The sequence below is a fragment of the Vidua chalybeata genome, chromosome 5 (assembly GCF_026979565.1).
Source record: "Vidua chalybeata isolate OUT-0048 chromosome 5, bVidCha1 merged haplotype, whole genome shotgun sequence".
NCBI classification, from domain to species: Eukaryota; Metazoa; Chordata; class Aves; order Passeriformes; family Viduidae; genus Vidua; species Vidua chalybeata.
The window spans coordinates 46,090,326-46,113,698 of record NC_071534.1 but is presented as its reverse complement, the minus strand read 5'-3'; the positions used below and the strand labels follow the sequence as shown (position 1 = coordinate 46,113,698).

Sequence of the window (23,373 nt, the reverse complement as noted above, 5' to 3'; positions counted from 1 at the left end):
ATCTGATGCATTCAGAAACTTCTGGATGTCCTAGTTGTTGCTCAGAGATATATTGCAATTCCATTGCCCCAGAGGTGAAAGACACTCCCTTTTGTGATAGCTTATGGTAAAAATGCACTTTCAAAAAAGACTAATTGCATTTCTTCTCAATCTCACACAGATGATGGAAGCATCTCTGTATGACAAAATTATGGATCAACAGCGCTTGGAGCCAGAATTTTTCAGAGTTGGTTTCTATGGGAAAAAGTTCCCATTCTTCTTGAGGGTAAGTGAAATGAAAATAAACAGAATGGAGTAATGCTGTCATTCATAATCACTTTCACTGTGTTAAAATTTGTTCATACCATATGCAAGTTCTTATCCTGTGAGAAATTCTTTACCGTCATATTTCATAGTTAAGAAAAGGTCCTGACTAAGGTCCTGACTAACGAAACAAATTCTAGGCTTCTAGAGTCCCACAGAAATACAATATTCATGTTTATATTGGAAACCATGCACCTACATTGTTCCACAGACCAATGGTTCATGGTAGTTTGTTCCCTTTCTCCTGTTCTGTTCCTGCTAGTGGGTACTCAGGGAAAGGCTGTCAGAAGTAGTATCCATTGGTGGTGGGATAATTAGCAATTTAGCACTTAAGCAATTACATTCCCAAGTTCCTTTTTTAAAAATAACTTAGAAATTCCACATGCTGAATTTAATTGAATATTAATATACTAAAACTGACCAATAATAAGGTTATTACTCTTGATCATTAATTTGGAATTCTGAAGTTACTGAAGTGCCCTTAAAAATGTTAGTGGTGTTTACACTGTGTCCCTGTTCCACTGTCTGCAGTAGTTTAGCTGTATTGACTGCTACCATGGGAAGAGGACAGAATTCATCTAATTCATGGAGCAGCTGCGGTCATAACCCAAGTTCCTCTTCCTGTGGTAATTAAAATAGGTGATGAAGGAGCCTCCTATGTGGTAGAGGCCTAAAAAGCCTGATTTGTCTTTGCCTTAGTGGTGGGGAAAATGACTATTTCAAACTGGTAAATATAGCATGAAACTCTCCCTTTTACAAGTAATGCTCGAAAAGAGTCTGATGGGAAGATAGTTCATGATATTACCTAATATTCATCTGAAGACAACTTCTGTATAAACCAATTTGAAAATATTAATTAGAAAGAGTTTAACTGATGGAGTAAAAGTTATGGAAAGAGTTGCACAAGAGTGCAGTACTTTGAAACCTTAGGTCTTTCACTGCTTATGCATCTTCTTATGAATTTTTCAAGTTAAACATACACAGCACGTATTTATGCTTGCAACACCAACAAGGACAGATTTAATACATTTGATTTAAGTTTTTTTATGGCAAAGCAGTTTGTAAATCTGGTTATGTTTGCTGTAGAAGAAATAAAGACTAAACTTCATAATAAAGCTTTCGGATTTTAATTTGTAGTTGAACAATAATACAGTTACAGGGTTTTTTTTTTGTAGCAATTCCCATGAAAGTCTCAATTCTCAGAATTCAATGCCAGGAGCATTCTTTTACTTTGTCTTGTAAAAACTGGATCATTTTAATTTTCCAGGCTGATAATTGATCAACATTTACAGGGTAAGGCAAATTGAATGCCTTTATAATTTTCTTATGCAATTTTTTTCTTCAGAATTGTATAACATCAGAACAAAGTTTCTTAGTTCCCCATGGGATTGACTTCAAACCCATTTCCTTGTCTAATCTGTTTGTTGGGTTATATTTCTGTTGCATATTTTATACAGTCTGATATATCATGTTAATTGCATACTTTGATCCACTAAGAAAAATTTCTCCCTTCAGATTTTTATCAAAATTTGAAGTGTAATTATTACATTTTTCCAGACTTTTGAATAAAACATAACTTACATGATAAAATGTCCTTCTTCTAAGTAACCTGTTCTTTCTATATTCCTTATTTTTATTCTTGCCTTTTGTTTCTTATTTTTTCCCTTCTTTAAATGATGCAAAAGTTGCCTGTAAAATCTATATTTAAGAGCGTGTGTTTGGATCCTACTTATTTTCTGCAATTTGTTCTTGCTTTTTGTTTTCTTATTCCGCTCAGAATAAGGAATTTGTTTGCCGAGGACATGACTATGAAAGGCTGGAGGCCTTCCAGCAGCGAATGTTGAATGAGTTCCCACATGCCATTGCTATGCAACATGCTAATCAGCCAGATGAGACCATCTTTCAGGCAGAAGCACAGTGTATCCACATAATCACAAAATCATACTCTGCACTTACATTTTCTATGCTTTTAAAAAATGTAGGTACACCTATAGCCAATTTTGATCACATGGTGCCTCCACTGAAATAAATGGTAGGTGAGAATTTCCCTGCATTTTGTCCCAGTTCACTCTATTATGTTTAGAAGTTCCTTGTGTAATTTTGGTTCTATTTAAGAATTCCTTGACTTGTTATTGACATTATTTCTTTAGCTAAAAATACCTATAGAACTATCACCACTGTGATAATGGCGTAGCAGTTCAAGGTACAGTAATTTGACTTCTTACAATACAACATTATGTTAGCATGGCATGACATATTATGTAAGAATATATTTAATTAAATCCCTTTACTTTATGTACTACTTCATGTAAGTAGCTCTATTTCAAAAATAAAGACAAAATTTTCAACAAAACAGTACAAAGAAATCTCAAACAATCAAAAAATATCTCTGGTTCCTTTCCCAAACCATTAATAGTATAAAACCATTTCGTGAGACACACTTTTTAAAGAATTTTTCTTCTGTAATGCTTCAGGAGTCAATATGCTTTGCTAATTTGAATAAAGTGGGATAGCCTTAACTCTTTACATATAGATTTGCAGATTTATGCAGTGACACCAATTCCAGAAAACCAGGAAGTTTTGCAGAGAGATGGCATTCCTGATAATATCAAGAGCTTTTACAAAGTAAATCACATCTGGCGATTCCGGTATGACAGACCATTTCACAAAGGGACCAAGGACAAGGAAAATGAATTCAAGGTAAAGTATCATGCCCTTTCCTGATCTACTGGACCTATGGATTTGTTTGTAACATCAACAAAAGCTGCCTTATTGAAATATCATCTGCATTTACATTATTCAGCTGAATGTGGTACATCAAATTCTCTTGAGGAGATGGTATCTCAGGTTTGACTATTTCACTTCTTATTTTTAACAAAATAGTATCAAAGATATATGGGAGATGCAGAGGTCTTGCTGTTTATGTGACTAAAATTGAAAAAATTCTTTTTTTGCATTGTGATGTATAGAAAGCAGAACTGGATAGAGCAGTCTCAGAAAAGTTTCTTAGGCAGATGGGAAAACATTTTTAAAGAGGTAGTCTGGGGTATGGATAGGATTGCCTAAAGCTATCTCTCTCTAGAGCAAGGGAGAGACAGTTTTGACTGAACTGCAGCATAATGACCTGTTCCTGTGATATCAAGACTAAAAAACTACCTCTGAACTTAGAGATTGTCTCAGGGAAAAGCAATAGTTCCTTCCCTAATAGGTAAATATCTTCTGTTCCTTCTACTAAAAATGTCACAGAGAAAATAAATCTTTTGGTGTAATTTTAATTCTTACCCACTAGAAGCACATCCTGATGCTGAATATGTCCTGGTATTCAGACAGACAAAAAGAGTTATCCCATAACAATTTTGTTATAAATTTAGAAGAAAAAACTGTAAGGATAATAATTTAGCTAAATTGAGTCACTGTTGTCTTCTGAAGTATGTTTGAGCTTTGTTTTAACTGTACAGCTGACATACATATTTTGTGTAAGCACTATCCTGTGTGTTGATTTGTCATTTTACAAACCTCTTGCACAAAGTATTTACCAGTAGTATATTTGAGTATCCCATCAGCTATGCATTCTGAAATCTTGAATAGGGCTTCTCAAAGGAGACGTGCTCATGCTCTCTGCTGTGTAAGTTGTTCTGCTTTGGAATTCTTATTCTTCTCAGACATTAGATCAGAAAATAAATATTAAAATACCAATGCAGTTGTGAGTGACTTTTGGAGATTTGGGGACAACATATAATAAAGTTTAAGAGTTAAGAATCAGCAGAAATTGCTGCTTAATAGTAGGACCTAGAAAGTAAGGAGAAAAGTGAGTGTCATTGACTTATGGTATAGACATTTCAGTAGGAATTTGGATGTTAGTATTTTTTTTTAACTATTTTTTTTAGTGAAGGTGTTCATAAAGGAAACTAGGAAGATAGAGTCAAATAAGGACATAAATAAATTACTTTTATCTATTTTAGAGTCTATGGGTAGAGAGAACCACACTGATCTTGGTGCAGAGTTTGCCTGGAATATCTCGTTGGTTTGAAGTAGAAAAACGTGAAGTGGTGAGTATGAGACTCATGTCAATACATATTGTGGGTTGGTTTACTTCCTTAATCTTATGTTATTTGATGAACTGCTTTAAGATTTATTATACATATGTAATTTCTTTGACCAAGGTCTCAAGGTGGCTACAACAAAATTATTTACAAAGTATATCGAGTTGTCTGATTTCTCTTGTCTTGAAAAGTATTTTTAAGAACTACCCTTAGGATTCATTTAAACAGCTAAGGAAAAAAAAGTTGAGAACAATAACAGACACCCAAAGGCAACACTTAATGTCAGTAAATTACTTCCTTAAAACTCAGTACCACGTAACATTTAATACTTAAAATATCTATAGCTTAATGTATCCTTCAACGTCCTTGAAAAGTAAATATTCTTCTAGTTCCTGTACTATAATAAATGCCACGAGCTTCTGAACAGAACCTGTAGGAATAGGGTCAAATTTACCAGTCTGTTATTGACACATTGGAAGTTCTTCTCCTTGCTTGTTCTATTACTTAAAAAAATCCTTAAATAAATTCCAGATATATTTGGAGGTGTGCTCGTCCCATAAATATCTCTAAATAACTGGTCAATTGCTGAGCTCTGGAGTACAGACAGCATCTGTAACTATTTTCTGTCTTCTCAAAGCTAGTCTTAGAATAATCCCATTAAATTTAACAATACCATAGTACAATTTATTTTCTCTAAAACTCTGTGGTTTTCTTTTATAATAGCAGGAAAATGTAACCATCTTGATATTCTCCTGTAGAAAACCAAACAAAGGTTTAGTAAAATCAAAATGTGTGTGACATGAGAAATTTTGTTAGTTGACTCCTGCTGAGTCTTTACTAGGTTAGTATGACCACTGATATGAAGACCTTCAGTTTACTATCATTTTACCATTACAGTCACTATTTCCAAAAGTAAACTGTAATAATTTTACCTGGGCACGTATGAGGTCATTACTAGGATTTGCACTTGTATATTTTGGTAAATTATAGCAGCTGCAAGCCTGTACTCTTCCCAATACTCAGCATTTGGTTTTTCTGGCAGTTCACACTACCTGTGAAAGAACTTCCCCGCCCTTGAGAGTTGAGAGGCAAATTCTGCTCAGGGCTGCCTTTGACTATAACTTGATCATCATTTTAGCTCAAAACTTGCATTCAAATTCCTGATCTATAAAGTCTTGTTGGTGACTTCACTTTGGATGGGGAAACTATCTCACCAATACTTCAGCTCTGCTCTGTACCCTTAAACTGATGAAGCTCCCTGACTCCAAGCCTCTTTTAAGTAATTACTAAGGATGGTTTAATCCTGAATTCTAGAAGTTCCACCACTGGCTGAAAGTATGTTAATGTTTTGTAGCAAGGGCTGGGTCATCTCTCAAGGTCAGATAGTGAATCTATAAAAGAGTGACAGTTATTTATTTTGATCATTGAATACATGAAAAAATCAAATCTCTCCCCCAGCTGAGAAGTACTTTCTCTATCAAACTACTCTAGGACAGAGAATAATATAGTTTTATGTTAAGAAATCAAAAATTACCTGCAATATATTTCATCTTGCAACTGAAGGTTAAGTTGTTTGCAATGTTTCTCACTCATGTTTCAGGTGGAAATGAGTCCCCTTGAGAATGCTATTGAAGTTTTAGAAAATAAGAACCAGCAGTTAAGAACACTGATTAGTCAGTGTCAAACGCGACAGATGCAGAACATTAACCCTCTCACAATGTGTCTAAATGGGGTCATTGATGCAGCAGTTAATGGTGGAGTTGCTAGATACCAAGAGGTAAGCAATTTACCTTCTGTTTATTATTTCTGTTTTATATCTGATTTCTTTCCCCGTACAGATGCAGCTCCTCTGTATGAATTAAGGACAGAATTTACTGTATGAATAATAGTTAAAATTATAATTATATTGCAGTTTTGGGTTAGGTAATGTTAATGACGTGGTTCATTGAAATAACCATCTTGCTGCAGATAGTACCATAAACTTACTCCAGTGATGACTCAATTCACAATTACCCTGCATTCTTCAGTGATTTGATTGGAAATTTTCAATTAACTGGTTAATTGTAAGTAAATTATTATAATACATTGCCTATTCTGGGACTGGAGATAATTCTGGCCAACTAGCAAATTTACTTTTTTGTGCTGACATTCTAGTTTTTATATGCATATATTTATATATATATATATATATATATATATATATATACATAAATTTTCAATGAGAAGTTCATTATTTTGAAGAATCATAATTTTCTAGATCCTTCTTGTATCTCTTTTCCAAGTTTTTAAGAAAAGCTATTTTGGGAGCAGGGGGGAAAAGCATTTAAAAAAAAATAAATACAATTTTAAAATGTCTAACACTGGATTTGTTTCTAAGAGTTGTTCCTCATTATTATAATTTCTGAATCATCTTAGGAGAACCTTAAATGTTTGGGATGCTGTATTTATACAAAATTCTGTGGAATTTTGAAACTTCAGTGCTAAAAAAAGGTTAGGGATTTTTTGCAGCTCAACTTGATTTTTCTCTTTCTCCTAATAGTCTTATGAAATACTTGAGTCTGCTGGTTTTTCCTTTGAAAATGTCAAGTTCAATAACATTCTGTCCACTTGTCTCAAAGGCTGAGAGATTCAGAGTTCACTCAACAGTGTTAAATTTTGGTAAAACTGCATCTTAATTAAACTACAAGAAATTGAGTCTGGTATAGTATTAGAATCTGCCATCAAAACTGCAGTGTTACGAAAATTGTGAGACTGAAGCAAAGCAGAAACATTTTTTATGTTTCCTAGCTGCCTTTAGACAACAACAAAACTGTTTAGCATAGTGAAGCACCATGAAGGGAGTCCCTGGAGAAATATAGTCATGTCAGAGCTATGTCTGGTTTGAATTAGCAGTGTCAGAGTTAGCTCAGTGTCTCTGCACAGCTTCCATTCTTCACAAGCATATCAAAAGTTCTAGCTTGCTCCTTATTGTTGTCCTTGTCTGTAATTCTTTATCTCTTACACAGTGTTCATGTTTCAATTCTCTTCTGCCCTCTGTCTCTCACTGTATTAAAATAGGATTTTTCAGCAATTTGTTTTGTAAATATCAAAACTGTTAGCAATAATTGTGGTGCTTTTTTTTTCCCATTTCTCTCTAATTCTTCACTTTGCATGTCCACTCTTCAGTCTTTATATGTCTACCTGTTGTTTTGCCAGTTCTTATCTTCTACCTTTCTTGCTATCCTGTTTTCTGTAAATGCTTTTCCCTGTTTCACCTGCTTTTCCCTTCTGTGTTGTACAAAGGTCAAAGTTCAGTCAGTCTTGGAGCATTTGGTCTTGAAGTAAGAATAACCATGTCTTTATCATTATCTTCCTTCCCTTCAGGCAACTTCCAAGTTTTAAGAAGTGGCCTTTGACCATCTGCTGCCTTCTTCATTTTGTCTTCCTTCTTCCCTCTTTTTTCTCTTTAAATTTTTTCCCTTTAAATTTTTTTCCTGTATTTTTTTTCTTTTCTGATGGGGAAGAAACTAATTATTCAGCACCTTCATATTTCAAATGTTAAACCTATCCATTCACTAGTGGCTACATTTTTTTGCCTATGGTCTCCACAAATGACTGTATGATTAATTACGTATTTACGATGTATTATGAATTATTGCAGTTCAAAGGAACTTAAAAACATTTGAAAATGTTATCTAGAAACTTGTTTTTAAAAAAAGAGAAATAAAAGTGGTGTGTTTTTACTCACTTTGTTTTACTTTATAATTTTATTCTGTTTAGGCATTCTTTGTCAAAGAATATATCTTGAACCATCCAGAAGACGGAGAGAAGATCACACGCTTAAGAGAACTTACGCTCGAGCAGGTAGAGTGGGGAAAAGACTGAAAAGATGGCTTGTTCAGCTGTTCTAGCTAAAAATGTCCCCATATAAAATAAAAAATGTCAGAGGTTAAAATTGCCCTGTGGTCTTCAGTGTTTTCTGAGTTAGATTCCAAGTAGAGAGTAACTTTCTACACAAGCAGGTTTCTGGGCCATGCTAATATATTTTCCCTAGTCCTTTCCATCATCAACTTCATCACTTCAAACTGTTTTGTGTAAAATAAAGGTTGAGTGAGAGGCCTGCCTTGTCATGCTCATATACAAATATTTGCACAAAACATTTTATCACTGCTACAGAATAAACATTATTTAATTGAAACATTTGATGGCTTTGGCATATATTTGTATTTTACCAATACTACAGAAAATATTTTCACTACAAGGTTCGCTATAAGAACAAAAAAGCATTCAAAATCTTATTGCAATGAAAGATATCTAGTAGTAATTGGCAAAGTAGGTAGGCAGTAAAATAAATACAAAGTGATAAATTTAAGCATATGAGTATTCTGTGCATGATGTGTTTTTTGCATTATTTCTCTATTCATTTATAAGCCAATGACCTACCAGCCTCAAATATGAAGTGTTTCCATTTGAAAATGCTGCATATTTTCAAATCAAAGATCTTACTAATATTTCAGCTTTTTAATTGGCATTTATCTATTTTTGTTCTATGCAGTATGTTGAAGTTTCAAATTTTACTGCCAGCTTGGAATAAAAAGGTATTGGAATTTGGCAAGATGGAAATTCCATTTTTCATCAGCATTGTGGGATCTTTTGGTCAGATCAGCCAAGTGACAAGTCCTCAGACCGTACAAATCAGAATAGATTCACTGAGCTCACTTTAATTTCACTGAGACGATGTATAGTAATTGACATTAAAATTTAAATTTTTCAAGCTATAGTTAATTTCACTAATGTTTACAATGTAAAACTGGAGTTAATAACTTCCTGTAACAAAAATGTGGGTTCCAAGGAATAGCAGTTCAACCCTCTCTGGCACCCACAGCTGATTTAAAGCAGAGCATTCAGAAGGGCCAGGATGGCTGTATGTGTGGATGGATGTGCTGCAGTCCTGACCCCAGGTCAGGGATGCTGTACAGCTGCGTGCCTGATCGCAGGCTGCCTGAAAACATCGGCCAGGAGCTCTCATCCAAAGATATTACAGCACACCCTAGCTATTTTGTTTTTAAATCTGAGTTTATCTGATTCCTTGTGTAACTAATTCAATATTTTGAATGCATGTGACCAAATTTGAGCAAGATTAAAGTTTTAGCACTGTAATTCTGAAGCATGTCATGCCTTGTGTCAAGGATATACATCAAGCCACCACTTATGGAGGTCTCTGGGGAGCTGAAATAGGATAGGGGACCATGGACTTCATTGCCAATATATTACAGAGTCTCTGGATGGTCAAACGGATTTGACCATTGCTACTACTACTACTCCAACTACTCCTTGTTTCATGCTTTTTACAACTGTTCTTGTAGAAAAATGGCTTTTATTTAGGGTTTAGAACTGCTCCTTTGTAAAGCTGGCATTAAATCAGATTTTTCACCATGTTATCCATAGTGTTTTTTAATATTACAGTTGAATTTGCAAAGGTGAAACCTTTGGGAAAGTTGAACAGGAAGTGGCAATAAATCCTCCTGCGTGCTTTTTTGGTGTCCTAATTGATGATGAGAGCTTAAAAAAAATGGATCAAAAATATTTTTTCCCTTTCTGCAGGCCCAGATTCTAGAATTTGGCTTGGCAGTGCACGAGAAGGTGGTGCCACAGGACATGAGGCCATTGCACAAAAAACTAGTGGATCAGTTCTTTGTGATGAAGTCAAGCTTGGGAATACAGGTACTCATGTGAACAGGTGCAGGGATAGAACAGAAGACTGTCCAGCTTCATTAAGGGTTGGTACATTTTCCCAAGCAACAAACAGTGACATCTTTTGGTTGTTTGTCCCCATTACAGCTTATATCCTTTTTGCAGTACCACAAAGCAAAGAGAAACATAAACTTCCCATACCATGTAGAGAAAAGTAGTCATGTTTTACTAATAGTAACATCTTACTATCATTTGTGAAAAGTTAAAATATTTTTCTTATTAATGATGAAGCTGATCCAAAATGCCATGTAACTACATTTATGTGTAGTTATATACATATCTGAATCTTACAAAATACTTAAGATATTATGTTAATTTTAATTAATCTTCTTTTAATAACTCTCCAGGAATTTTCTGCCTGTGTACAAGCTAGCCCTATTCATTTCCCAAATGGAAGTCCTCGTGTATGCCGGAATTCCATACCTGTTTCTATGAGCCCTGATGCTGCCAGGGTAATACCACGACGCAGGCAAGTTAAATATTAGTAATGACATATTTTTGCTACCCATGGAAGATGACCCATAAATACTTCTATTATGTGCATGCTTTCTTGTATGGTCTGACTGAAGTGTGTTCAGCTTTGAATAGCTGGTATATGTATTCTCTCTCCTTCTTTCTCTCTGTCTCCCCTCCCCCAATTAAAGATTAATAAACATATGCTGTTCTCACATGAGAAATTATGATTGACAATTAGAGTTAACCATTTTATATTTCACTATTCTTATAATAGCCCCTTGAGTTACCCAGCTGTCAATCGGTATTCTTCCTCATCACTGTCATCCCAAGCTTCTGCTGAAGTCAGCAACATCACTGGGCAGTCAGAAAGCTCAGATGAAGTTTTTAACATGCAGGTATAATTTACTGTCATTCTTCAAACTGTACAGAATCTTTCTTACAAAGCTATTTACTAAATAAATTATTCTATTATTTCATTCAGAAATCTCATAACTATTGCTGATGTTTCTTTAAAAAACAAATCTTTAAATGAGATGTTAAACTCATGCACTTAGAAATAACTTTTATGTAACTGTTTTCTCTTGTTTAAATTAGAGCATTAATTTTTTACAAATATAGTAAGTAGCAATAGACTATGATGCAAAGTCAACTGACTGTGCATAGACTTTTTTGTCCAGTTGTCACGTTGTGATGTAATTATTTTACTGTATTAATTACATTTGTATTTATTTAGTATTTGACTACATCTTTGTGTAGTTAGATTAATGTTCCTTATACTGATTTGCTATTTTGAATTACTGATAAACTACTCCAGGTAGTTAAAAGTTCTTTGTTTAGTGAAAAGTATGCTATAAATTTTTGTTTTCCAAACCAGTAAATGTGATCTGGTAACTACAAAATCTCTTCTATACACAGCCTAGTCCATCTACCTCAAGCTTGAGTTCTACTCATTCTGCTTCACCTAATGTGACCAGTTCTGCTCCATCCAGTGCCAGAGGTCAGTGCTCGTCTGCTGTGGCAAACCATACTAAATTACTCGTGATACATTACACAGCTGAATTTCTCCATGATGTCACTGGTCAGACATCATATTTAGCCAATTAGTTGGGGAATCTGAATTATTAGAGACAGATTTTTTTTTTTTTTGTCATAAGCATAGAATTAACTTTCTTGACTTTCACTGCATTCATTTAATCGCTAGACACGTTTATATTCTAGCTTCTCCTCTGTTGTCTGACAAGCATAAGCATTCCCGAGAAAACTCTTGCCTGTCTCCCAGAGAGAGGCCCTGCAGTGCCATCTACCCTACTCCTTTGGAAACTTCTCAGGTAAGAAGTTTGTTGGGAATCCTTGGAGCACAAATAGCTACGAAGACAATAAAGGCGCATATTGAACTTTGAGCAGATTTCAGTGCCTGCTCACTGCTGTAACTTTCTCAGGGTTTTTTTTATGGTTTTATAAGCAAATACTCTAAAGTATTTTAGATGTAAGAGATGTGAATAGAATACATAATGCTTGGTCACATTTCTGCTTGATTTCTTTAGGTGTAGGTCTGTTTCTTTATGTTTACTTACTGAAGTGAGAGAGAGATGCAGAGACTTACTGGATGACACAGCCTGCTTGTGTGGAACAACAAGCATTTGTTCAATCTAGGGAAGAAGACAAAGAATTAAAAACTCTTATCATGTCAGTTGTCTTTGTTTAGCTCCCTTTTGTTTCCTTCTGAGAAAGCTAATCCTAGCCACTGTGAGGCTAATCCTAGCCATGTGGCAACTCTTATTTTCCAATGTAGTTTTGGAAAAGAATGGTAGACATTTTGTTACTCCAGAGAAAATAATGTATTGTGTTTCTGCCTTAAAATACTGTTACACAGGTCTGTATGAGATCGATTATTCTGAAATTCAGCATGAGCTTGGTAAACTGGTCAACACTGAATCCTTATTTCATCTTTTCTTCTTCGTGGCCGTATTTTCCCAAAGTGCTTTTCACAGCTGCTGTTTTAATCCCTGCCATCACACAATGTACCTCTTGCTGAAGCTGAGAAAGATGAGAATATACATACAGTGTTAAAGGCTGTCCTTTCAACACTGTCCTGTCTATCAGAAGTTTTACCACTGATAAAAACCAGTTCCAGGATTCTTTATTTTAGAAATTATTTATTGGTTTCTCATTAGCTCTTTTCTCGTCCCTTGTTTCTTTGGTTATTGAATTTGCTCTTGATTTAATTTTTAATCTCTTTTCTTTTTAAGTCCTCATGCTATTACCTGAGGGCTTAACAAGTAATACTGAGGCTTAGCCAGACTTAAGGACAGTTCTCAGGAACTACTTAGAGCAGATAGATCTACTGGGCACTTCATCAGTAGTAGTGGAGCCAAAACAACAGACAGGAAAGATCAGGAGATGCTCTTTAAATAAAGCGGTTTTACAGTTTGCCGCAAAGAAAAATTATCCCATTTTTGCTCCCAGACTACAAACTCTTGCTTTGCCAAGTGGAATGCGACTTCTATCCCCCACTCTATCCGAGATTGCATAAGGGAGGCTGAGGAGCTCGTAGGCCCAGTCTCCACTCTCTCTGAGGCTCGCCCAGCAGGAAAGTCTCCCAATCTGTCTCTACCCTCAGTGTCCCATGAGAGGGTAAGTAGAAAATTAACTTGCTCATATAGTGAAGTATATTTCAAAGATGAGAAGGTCTGACGGTTTCTTTCTGCCCTTATAACCGTAACTGAGGAGATATCTTTCTGGGGAAAGGTGAAATTCTTTCTCTGCTGTTCCCTCAGCAATAAAAATGGACTGTGATCAAAAACAAAATCCTAATTCTCTGCACTCTGATAAAGAAGGGGAAAAGAATTCCTCAGGACAATTGTAAGGAGATATCTTAGAGATACCTGCAACTCTCATTTAAATTTAGATGCTCAAACTGTTCCTTGTCCTTTTTAATTTCATTTTAACACCACTTCAACAGTGTTGATTGGAGCTTCACATTGAGAGGAAAGGACCACCCATTTATTAATTACTTTGTTACATACTGCTTGATGAAAGCAATTTTCACATTAGGATTTCAGCTGGGGGAGGTGAGAATCGCAGGTAAATTCCTGAACTTCAAGGCTTTCAGGCCATAGCTACCTTATCTGAGGAAGTTTGATGGACTTCACAGAACAAGACCACAGCAGTACTTCATCCACTTCCTCATTGAAATTGATGCTCAAGGTTATGTACAGCTGTTTTTAGTCAACATCCATTTGTGCTTGCTTTGTGATCTCTGGCTGAATGGTTGTACAGTGTCTCTCCTGCTCTTCCCATACTCTGAAGAGGAATGGCTGCTGTCATTGACTGGTCAACAAGCCTCCTTAGTTTTTTGCACTATTATTCTTCCTATTGAAGCTTTTTGAATTTCACGTTTTTGGGGCTTTTATTTATGTGTCATTAAACATCCTGTGATTGCTCTTATTCTTCCATATGGTTTTATATCTCATTCTTTTTAGTATGTCTTTGTTTCTCTGTATTTCATTCAGCTTTTGTCTCTGTATCTCTTCGCAATTTCAGTTGCTGTTTCAGCTGTTGTGCTTTACTTTTGCAACAGAAAATGGACTTCAACACTTGCCCATCACATCCTAGTGCATTGCAGACACACTAGGCAGTGAACACTCAATCCAGACCAGGCAGGAACATATGGTCACACTCTCTGTCACATCAGAGTACATGTGTAGCTTTACCACCTCAGTTTAATGGTAACCCCAGAAAACAGATATTACCTGACCCAGAATGATTCACATATGACATACCTACCACACACCTACTGTAGCTCAAAGTGTACCAAAAGCATTCTGTCTCTGAGATGTTTAAAGTGAAGTTGAATTGGGCTTAAGTATTTGTTCCTCACTTAGTAACATGAAGCTGCAACATATTAGATCAATTATGATAACTTTGCAACGGGGTTTGCCATCTTGTGGAATCCCAGCATAGTGCCTCACCAACTTGGCACAGTGCTCTGTGAACACTGGAAAGAGACACAATAATAGGATTTTATTTGGATTTTACAGATCATCTAGTCTTGCTTTTAAAGAAAAAAAAAAAGTAGGAAAAAACCCCTACATTTATCTGTTATCATTTCCTCTGGAAAGTGCATCTGAATTGCAGGATTAACTGTATGCTGTTTACATATATTTTCAAGACAAACTAGTGACCCATTTGAATGCTGCCAAACAAAATAAATGGTAGAATTTTTTTTTCATACATTTACTGTGATTTGTAAACAAAATGGATTTTAAGAAAATTAAAGACAAACATGCTTTATGGGTCAGCTCTTATCCGCAAGAGAATTAAGATTGCTACCAAAAAAGTCAGGGTTGGAAAACAATACACAATGCTTTTCTTAGGTAACAGCCATAACTTGAATATTATCTTGTTCAGATTCTGATTCTGTAATGAAATTATTTTAAGAAATCTATTAAGATATCTCTTTAGGAATTATCTTTATTATGTTTTTTAAGGTGCTGGAAACTGTCAGAACTTAGTATATAATAATCCTCCCTCCAATTTCTGTGTGTACAATTTTCAGAAAACTAGACTCCTCCCTAACTGTATACACATACTTTAATTAAACTGTTTATGTTCTTATGTGATGTTTATCACTCTACCTCCTAAGCAGACCTGGGCATGAGGGGGGATAATAACAAAAATATATTTGTTTTCTTAAAGGCTACTGAAATACAACAGTAGCTATGTGTAAACCATGCTGTTCTCAATTTACAGAGAATGCTGTTTAATCATATTGGAGATGGTGCTTTGCCACGAAGTGATTCCAATCTGCCTGGCTCTGACAAAGGTAAGCAGACATGCTGCAACATGCCAATCTTTGAAGAATGAAAACTTAATTACTCCATCATGTTCCTGTGGAATGCCAGTTCTTTTGAGTGCATACTGTTATCTCCAAGTGTCAAAACACTCTGACTAAATAAATTATGCTAACAAATCTGAGTGTCAAAACACTTTGCCAAAAATGGGAGAACTGAATTTTGCACTCAAATAAGGCCCAGAAGTTTGCAGGAGGGGGTGATGGAGCAGCAGGTTTCATCAGGCTGCCTGTGAGACCTATCCTTTCTGCTTCTCAAGAGAAACATATGTGGGGAAAAGCCAACTTCTGGAGAATGGGGCAAAGAGAAGGCAAAGAAATGGACAGAGTTCTGAAGTTTGGTACCTGCAAGTCCTGTTTATCAAATATAACTCAGTGTGCTTCTGTTTAAACTTGGATTGAAAACACCAATTTGTGGTTTCTCGCATTTTGGGGATTTTGTTTTTAATTAGAGTAAATGAGAAACATATGTATTTCCGTAGAAAAAATATTGCCTCTTATAATTTTGCACATAGGGAAATCCAATATTGTTGGCATAGCAATTGTTTGCCATGATTTCATTCTGTGCCTCACATCACTAATAAGCTCCATCATTTCATTATGGTACCTTTGTGGTAAGCTGAATAAAGGATACAGTAAAATAAATTCATAGAAAGTAACTATTTTAATAATATACTGTATGTAATAAGTACTGACCAGGAATCAGATTTTCTTTTAATAAGGATTAGATTTTATAGGTATTTTTGTGTTCACATTTTTTGAAAACACGCGTAGAATTTTTTCACAGGGCTGAAAAACATATGAAATCATTTAACATGGAAATAGCAAAACTTTTTCACTGACCCATGCAGCCAAGTACATCACAGAATTGTTAAAATGAAGTATTCTCTCTTGAAGGCTTCAGCAGTCCAAAAAACTTACTGCTTGGATGACTTAAAAGAAAAAAATTGGCTTGTCAAGAGATTTGGGCATTTGAAGTACCTAGGTCTGGTGCCAGGTGATTTTTAGGATGAGGGCAAAGCCATGCTGTTGGGTGACAGCTTACAATAAAAAGCAAATACTGTATTGCATATTTTGGCAATAACAAAGCAAAATGGTCCTCTAGAAAATAGATTATTCTGTTCATTGATCCCAGGGTCAACTAAAGGGTTATTATACTGTAACAACATTGTTTCAGATATGAGACCAGTGGTTTTTTTACTGTACTTATTGTATTAAGTCTGGTGTGTAGTGGGATTGCAGTTCTGAGAGCTCTCAGAATTGCTACAATTGATGCCATCAGTTAGCAACAATACTTTGCTTTTTCATTTTGTCTTTGTAAATAAACACAGGGTCCTTGCATGTGATTCTCTACTCACAATTGAAATAAGTAAACAAGAAGGAAACTGTCATGGCAAAGCAAGAGGTTTGAGGCTTTTAAGGTGGAGGATTTTTTGGTGGTGTATTTGGGAGATGAATGCCAGGTTTGAAGAGGTTATTTTCAACTCCTTGTTTGTTTTTAAGAAGGTATAATGAGAGTTGTATTTTTTAAATTAGCTTTTGTCCTCCTCATGTTAAATGCTCTCTCCTTCTGTCTGTCTGACTTCTTTCTGATACTGGTGACATCTTGATGACATGAGATAATCCAGTTCTATGAAGGAAGATGTTCCAGACCTTATGGGGTCATTCAGTTAAAATCATCGAATCTGATCAGGGTAAAAGACCAATAAAACAGCCACTTCTATGCATGTCAAGGTGGCAGTCAATTTACATTGATTAAGCAGAGATCCTTGACCACAGATATAAAGTGTGCAGAAATTTTCTCAGTCCATAATAATTTCTTCATTTGATATTTTTTGCTGTCAGACACTTAATTTCTTCCAATTTTTACTCCCTACATTTTGTGCCCTTCTTTCCACCTTCTCTCAATTGTGGATTTGTAGTCTATGCAGGCAACACAGGAATGTTAGCACAGAAAGCTTTATGAAGGAGGTCGATAGGAATTTGGAGAGTTCCTTTCTCTAGTCCCTTCTGTATATAAAATGAGTTAATGGGAACAGTTTATGAATAGTCTATTCTCTTTTGCCTGGAAAGCTCTAAATACGAGTCTGGTGCAACGATAAACTGATTATATTAAAAGGCTTCAAGCTTATCTCCCTTTGTGGCTGGATTTGCAGCGCACCAGAGTGCAATCTCAGCTGCTGCTGCTGTTGATGGCTGCCACTGCTGGTCACCAACTGACCTGAGGGCCAGGTGCATCCATCAGGCATCCATGAGATTGATGGCTGCTGTTTAAGAGCTTTGCAAGTGCAGATGTAATCAGGCGAGCTTTTCAGGCGTGCTTATTGAGTTGTTAGACATTCTGTCTGTTTTTATGCTCACAGAAAAAAGCAAGTTAGAGAACTGGGAGTGTTGATGCCTATGACAGTTTTTTCATTCTCTTCCAGCTGTAAACACCACCCCCAGCAGCTGGAGCTTGGACAGTGGGAAGGAAGCCAGAAACACATCAGAAAGTGGAAAGCTTATATCTCCTCCTGTACCACCAAGACCTGCACAGACTGGTGAGTTAATGGACATCTCACGTAAAGCTCCAGTACTTGAGGGCATAGATTCTTTCCACTCTGTTTGATGTTTAACTTCTTGGGCAGGTCAACTTATTATTTGATTTCTTACATGAAAGGCTGTAGAACTGCCTCAGTGGGTATTTTCATCTTGTTAACGTTCTCTGCAGTTTCCAATACTCTGCCCCTTCACTAATGAATGAGCAGTTTCAGACAGTTCATGTTAGTATGAGGAAGGATGATCAAATTTAGCCTTTTGATTTTATGATAATTGGAGATTAGCAATCAGAAATGATCATTAACCACAAAGAATCTTATTGGTCAGAAAATGCACAGCATTCATGAAAGTACATGAGTTCTGTTATTATAACCATTTTGCCTTTCAAAAGATTAATTTCCATTTAAAGGAAAGGCTGCTCAAGTGATACTATAAATATAATTGTTCTCAAAGGAGTGAGTAAACATTTTGTGTATTATACTTTAGCCTCTGAGTTTGTCCAGGCATGTTTCTAGTATATTTGTAGGTAAATGTTTGATATAAATATATTATGCATTTTCTATTTTCCTTATTTGACTTACAAATACATAATATATTTCTTAAGAACAAAAAGGGAAAAATTGTCATACTGACTCTTTTTTTTTAACTTTGGAAGATTACAATCAATTTAAAGTGATATAAAATTTGTCAGAAAATGCAGATGCTGAAATTTTTTCTACTTGGTTGTACTGCAAGATAATCCAGAGAACAAAGCAAAATAAATAAAATCTCTCAAATTATTTACAGCCATCAGTCAAGAGAACTAGAGATAATGTTTATGTATCAAATGATCTCCTATCCACTTAAAAAGATTTCTTAGTGAAAATTGTAATGCCACAAGTGCACTGAAATCCTTCTACCTTTACAGCATCACCAGCAAGACACATAGCCTCCATTTCCCCTTCTCCTGCTGGAAGATCGCCAATGAAGGTACTGTCTTATTGCAGTGAATTGCCTTTGTGAGACATATGGTATATATTTAATATACATTATTTGGGATTATATTATGTTTTCTTTTTCTTATCATATACCTGTACAAAAAACAGTATTCTGTCTCCAACATGAAAGAAGGGGAGGTGCCAGGAAAACCTGTTGTGCAACCCCTTCATCTTATTCTTCCAGTATTCAGAGCTGTTAGATTAGATGGTCTGTTAGAGAGTACTTCCTGCTTCAATCATTTTAATACCCATTTTCCTCTGCAGGATGATGCAGGGCAGTTGTAGGAAGTTGCAAATTGACACCTGCCAGTAGGACACATTAAGCATAGGCTATGAATAAGCACTGGTTCTTCTCTGGTAGTTAAACATCCAAAGTAATTTAAGATCCAGCCTAAACTGAGCAGATTTCATTTCTATTTCAAGATGTTTGCATGTGTTGGTACCCACATACTGGTACCTGCTTTTTTTCTGGAAAACTTGACTGGATAATCTGTGTTTTCCACAGCATTGGAGCTCACAAACATGCAGCCTGCTTATTCCAGGCAAACCCTGGTGCTGGCAGAGTACATGACATGGGTCTTGGGGATAGCCTCTGCCACCCCACTGAAGCAGAGATGATTCTGCAGGTAGAAATATAAGAGTCAACAACATGGAAGGAGAGCAAATAAAAAGGAGCATGACTGGTGTTTCAGCTACTCAGATGCAAGGACAGAGGGAAGTACCCTTGCCAAATTAACCCTTCAGCAACCCAGTGCCTAACTGATACTGCAGATACACATTGCCTGAGGAGGAGAACAGCACCACGAAGTATTTCCTTTCCCTTTGAGGTCCCTAATTACAAGTCCACACTCATTGTCTTGTTTGCTTTCCCATAAGCCTGTAACATTACTACTTTTGTCTGCACAGTGGTCCAAATACATAGGAAAGCAATTCTGCTGGCCATCAGAGTGCCTCATAGTCCTATTACCATTCTGCTGAAGTGAGCACCAATCCTAAGTTTTGCCCTAATTGCTTACTAGGAATCTCTTTAGAACATTAGGATCTTGTCCAAAGATGAGTGACCCTTCCTTTTCATCCTGAATGGACACAGTACTGATGATTCTTAGGGATGTTTGAAGTTTGTACTAACATTCTTGTTCTGTAGGTCTTGTCAGAATTTAAGCATTTTACAAAGTCTGGATTGCTGCTTGGAAGAGGAATGCTGGCCCAAAATACTTCTGAGAACTGCTGGATCTCACTTTGAGCATCCATGAATTTCCAGACTGTTTTGGTGTCTAGACTGTTACTTGCTACTGGTAAAAGTAGTCTACACTGTTTTACCAGAACCAAGTGGTTACCTGTACAGGCTTTATGTATTTGCCATTGTTCTGAATGAGACAAAAGCAAAGGTCCTAAATCTTATATATGGTCATTTACTCCAACTGTCCAATGGTCTTGGAACTGGAGCCAAATACATAATTTATTTGAAAACCTTGACCCTGGGTGTTTGTGGGAGTAGGAGTGCAGTTGCAGCCTTCTCACATACAGAGGAATGGAACATGAAACAGGCTTCTGAGAAAGTCTGATATGTCTTCACCAGGAGTTGAGCTTTAAATAAAACTCGCTTTGCTTTTCCACAGCCATATACAGGGCTCAGATTTTAGCTTTTCTTCTAACAGTGTGCTACCAGAGAAAACCATCCTAGTACAAAACCCACTGATGTAAATGAAGATTTTTTTCTCCATTGATTTCAGTGCTCTGTGGATCCAGTCCTAGATGGATAACTAAAATTATCTCAACAGCATAAAGTCAGTGCAGCCAGCTCTGTACATCCCTGCCCCTCTCCTCCTCCTCCACTCCCATCCTTTGTTGCATGATTCCCACTCTCACCTCAAGCTGAGCAACTGAGCATCAACCAGTCTAACAAGAATGGGAGTGAGAAATTTGTCTTTATTTTGATTTCTCCATCCCTTTTTTAGCCCGAGGCTTGAGGCCAATAAGTTGGGAATGTCTCAGATGACTCCAGTCATAATTAGATATGTTGCAAAAAAAAATTTAACTTGGAAAGTATGGGCTAACCTTTCACAGTTTTCAGTTGAAGTTGCTTCACTGAACTAGAACTGTTCAGCAGTTTTAGATAGGCCTTTATTGTCCATGCCTTTTATTTGTCATCAACACTGTTGTTGCTGCTTGGGCCCTCAGCTCTTGGTCCCTCACCGTCCCTCACTGACCCATGAGGCTGCTGGTGTAGCCTATGGCCACCCGTGCCCTCCATATGGCCCTTGTCTCTGAGACACACGTGGTGTGTTATGTTTGTATGTCTAAGGAACACCTGGGAGATGGGGAGAGGAAGGGTGGTGATGCTTTCATCTCCTGCCGTTCTGCTGCTGCCCCAAATGGGAGCAGGAACAGCAGAGAAGGGGACTGGCACCCAGCAGCACTCCTACCTTGATACGTGCTTTGTGCTGCTCCCCCCACACTGGTTTTATGGTACACTCAGAAACGATGCCATGATGTAAGTGCACTTTTCATTGCACAGCAATGCACTAAAAGCTGTGAGGAAAAGCTTTGGAAACTGAATTTGGGATATGAGAGCCTGCAGAAGCAGCAGTGGCTGGGCTTTGGCGTTAGGGGGCAGGATACCCCCAGGTATGCCCTGCGCCCATTGATGCATTCCACTTCCAGATGGGAAAACTAAGAGTGTGTTCTAAAGACTTAAAGATTTTTCCAGGGTATTATGATAGTAAGATAACATTCAAAACCAGTTTTATTTCCACTTGTATGAATTACTGGCATGTCCACTATCTAAGGTGTACCCAGGCACTACTGAAATGAGCTTTTTATCAGTTTCTTACCAGGTCCTGATTAAACAAGGATGCAAACATTTCTGTTTATCAAAGCTCAGAGTTTCGTGCACTGTATCTATATATGTTTTTTGAGCACAGAAACACTCTCCCTCCTATATGCCAGGTAAAATCTTCTTCTGCCCTTTCATTTGAGCAGGGGTCTGTGCAGTCATTCACACCGTCTCCAGTGGAGTATCATTCCTCGGGGCTCATATCCAACTCCCCAGCACTGTCAGGGAGTTACAGCAGCGGCATCTCTTCGCTCAGCCGATGTAGCACATCAGAAACATCAGGCTTTGAAAGCCAAGGCAGCGAACCAGCAGTGACTGTCCCAAGCTACAGCATTTCTGAGGAGCCTGTGAGAAAAGAAAGCAAAACCCCACCACCTTACAGCGTGTACGAGCGGACTTTGAAACGGCCCGTTCCTCTACCTCACAGCCTCTCCATCCCGCCCGCTGCAGACCCCCCAGCACTGCCACCCAAGCCTCAGCTGGTTCGGCCAAACAACCTGGAAAACAGCAGCAGGAGGACTGAGCAGGTTCCCCGGCCCAGGCCTCTGCCCCGCAAAGTCTCTCAGCTATGAGAAGCCACTTTTATATTTAATTGCAACACATTCTCTACTGTTTAAGAAATAATATTTTTTAAAAATGGTAAAACTCATTTAGTTAGGCACTTTAATATTTTGTCCACCTTTTCTTTTGAGTAATTTTGAAATGCTTATTAATTTTATGTTGCACATTTGAAATGAAATTACTAATTTAGGTTGCCAGATATTACAGGAAGCATGAATGAGAGGATTCTTTTTTAATTTCATGGTGGTGAATACTGATAAATGCTTTTATTTGTACTTTATTTTTATCTGAAAAATCTAAAACCCTACAACTCTCATCTGAGTTAACTGAATGCTTCTTACAAAATGCAGAATATACTGACTGCATCTTTACTACTAGAGATAAATGCACGCTTTCTAACAAAGTAGTCTGTAGACTAGGATGTTTCTGCAAGTAGGCTGAAAATTGTTTCTCTTACCTTATGAACAGATTGGTCATTTCAAATGTATGTGGCAAAACTGAGATAAAATGCAAGTTATACAGCAGAGGACTGTTGTAAGAATGTGGTTTGGAATTTTTGAAACACACACTTGACTTTTTTTTTTTTGACTTCATTTTTAAGTGGAAAAAGACCTGTATTTCATTCAGCATACAGCACCATTCTGGTGAATCCCGAAAAGGTTTTGTGCCATTTGTGTATGTACCTGACACATCCTTTTTCTTTTTGAGGTGCAATTTACTTTTATTCTTCCAGTTAATGTATTTTTTTGTTGTTGTTTTTTTCATTTTGGGTTTTTTTTTTTTTAAAGCTAGGAGTTTTCTAGTGAATGCTCTCTGCTGTTCTTGAAAGTTCAGCCTAAAATACAATCTGTGTATGAAATAGGTACAACTCAATTGTTCATTTAACTTTTGTACAAGAGTCAGTATTGACTATTATCAAGGCAATTCACTAAACGAGCCAATTTTTTAAAATACAAATTACTAGTTTACAATCCATATATTTCAAAAGCTAATTGCAAAGGTCATTAATAATTTTGTAAAAATTTAGCAAAAATTCTGAACAGATCCTTGGATGTGTATGTGCCATTGGAGCCA

At 36.6% G+C, this 23,373-nt stretch overlaps 1 protein-coding gene across 1 annotated transcript in view; it reads left to right on the top strand.

Moving 5' to 3' along the window:
- The window catches only part of DOCK4 (dedicator of cytokinesis 4), a 218,982-nt gene extending 196,425 nt beyond the window's left edge, over nucleotides 1-22,557 (top strand). The window contains exons 39-53 of the mRNA XM_053942036.1: nucleotides 161-265; nucleotides 2,081-2,222; nucleotides 2,837-3,003; nucleotides 4,266-4,352; nucleotides 5,947-6,123; nucleotides 8,106-8,189; nucleotides 9,930-10,049; nucleotides 10,427-10,548; nucleotides 10,810-10,930; nucleotides 11,451-11,532; nucleotides 11,754-11,863; nucleotides 15,288-15,360; nucleotides 17,814-17,927; nucleotides 18,833-18,894; nucleotides 21,885-22,557. Of these exons, the coding sequence (XP_053798011.1) occupies nucleotides 161-265; nucleotides 2,081-2,222; nucleotides 2,837-3,003; nucleotides 4,266-4,352; nucleotides 5,947-6,123; nucleotides 8,106-8,189; nucleotides 9,930-10,049; nucleotides 10,427-10,548; nucleotides 10,810-10,930; nucleotides 11,451-11,532; nucleotides 11,754-11,863; nucleotides 15,288-15,360; nucleotides 17,814-17,927; nucleotides 18,833-18,894; nucleotides 21,885-22,310 (1,992 nt within the window). The 3' untranslated portion in view covers nucleotides 22,311-22,557. The remainder of the gene's footprint in view (nucleotides 1-160; nucleotides 266-2,080; nucleotides 2,223-2,836; nucleotides 3,004-4,265; nucleotides 4,353-5,946; nucleotides 6,124-8,105; nucleotides 8,190-9,929; nucleotides 10,050-10,426; nucleotides 10,549-10,809; nucleotides 10,931-11,450; nucleotides 11,533-11,753; nucleotides 11,864-15,287; nucleotides 15,361-17,813; nucleotides 17,928-18,832; nucleotides 18,895-21,884) is intronic.
- Nucleotides 22,558-23,373: the final 816 nt, after the last annotated feature.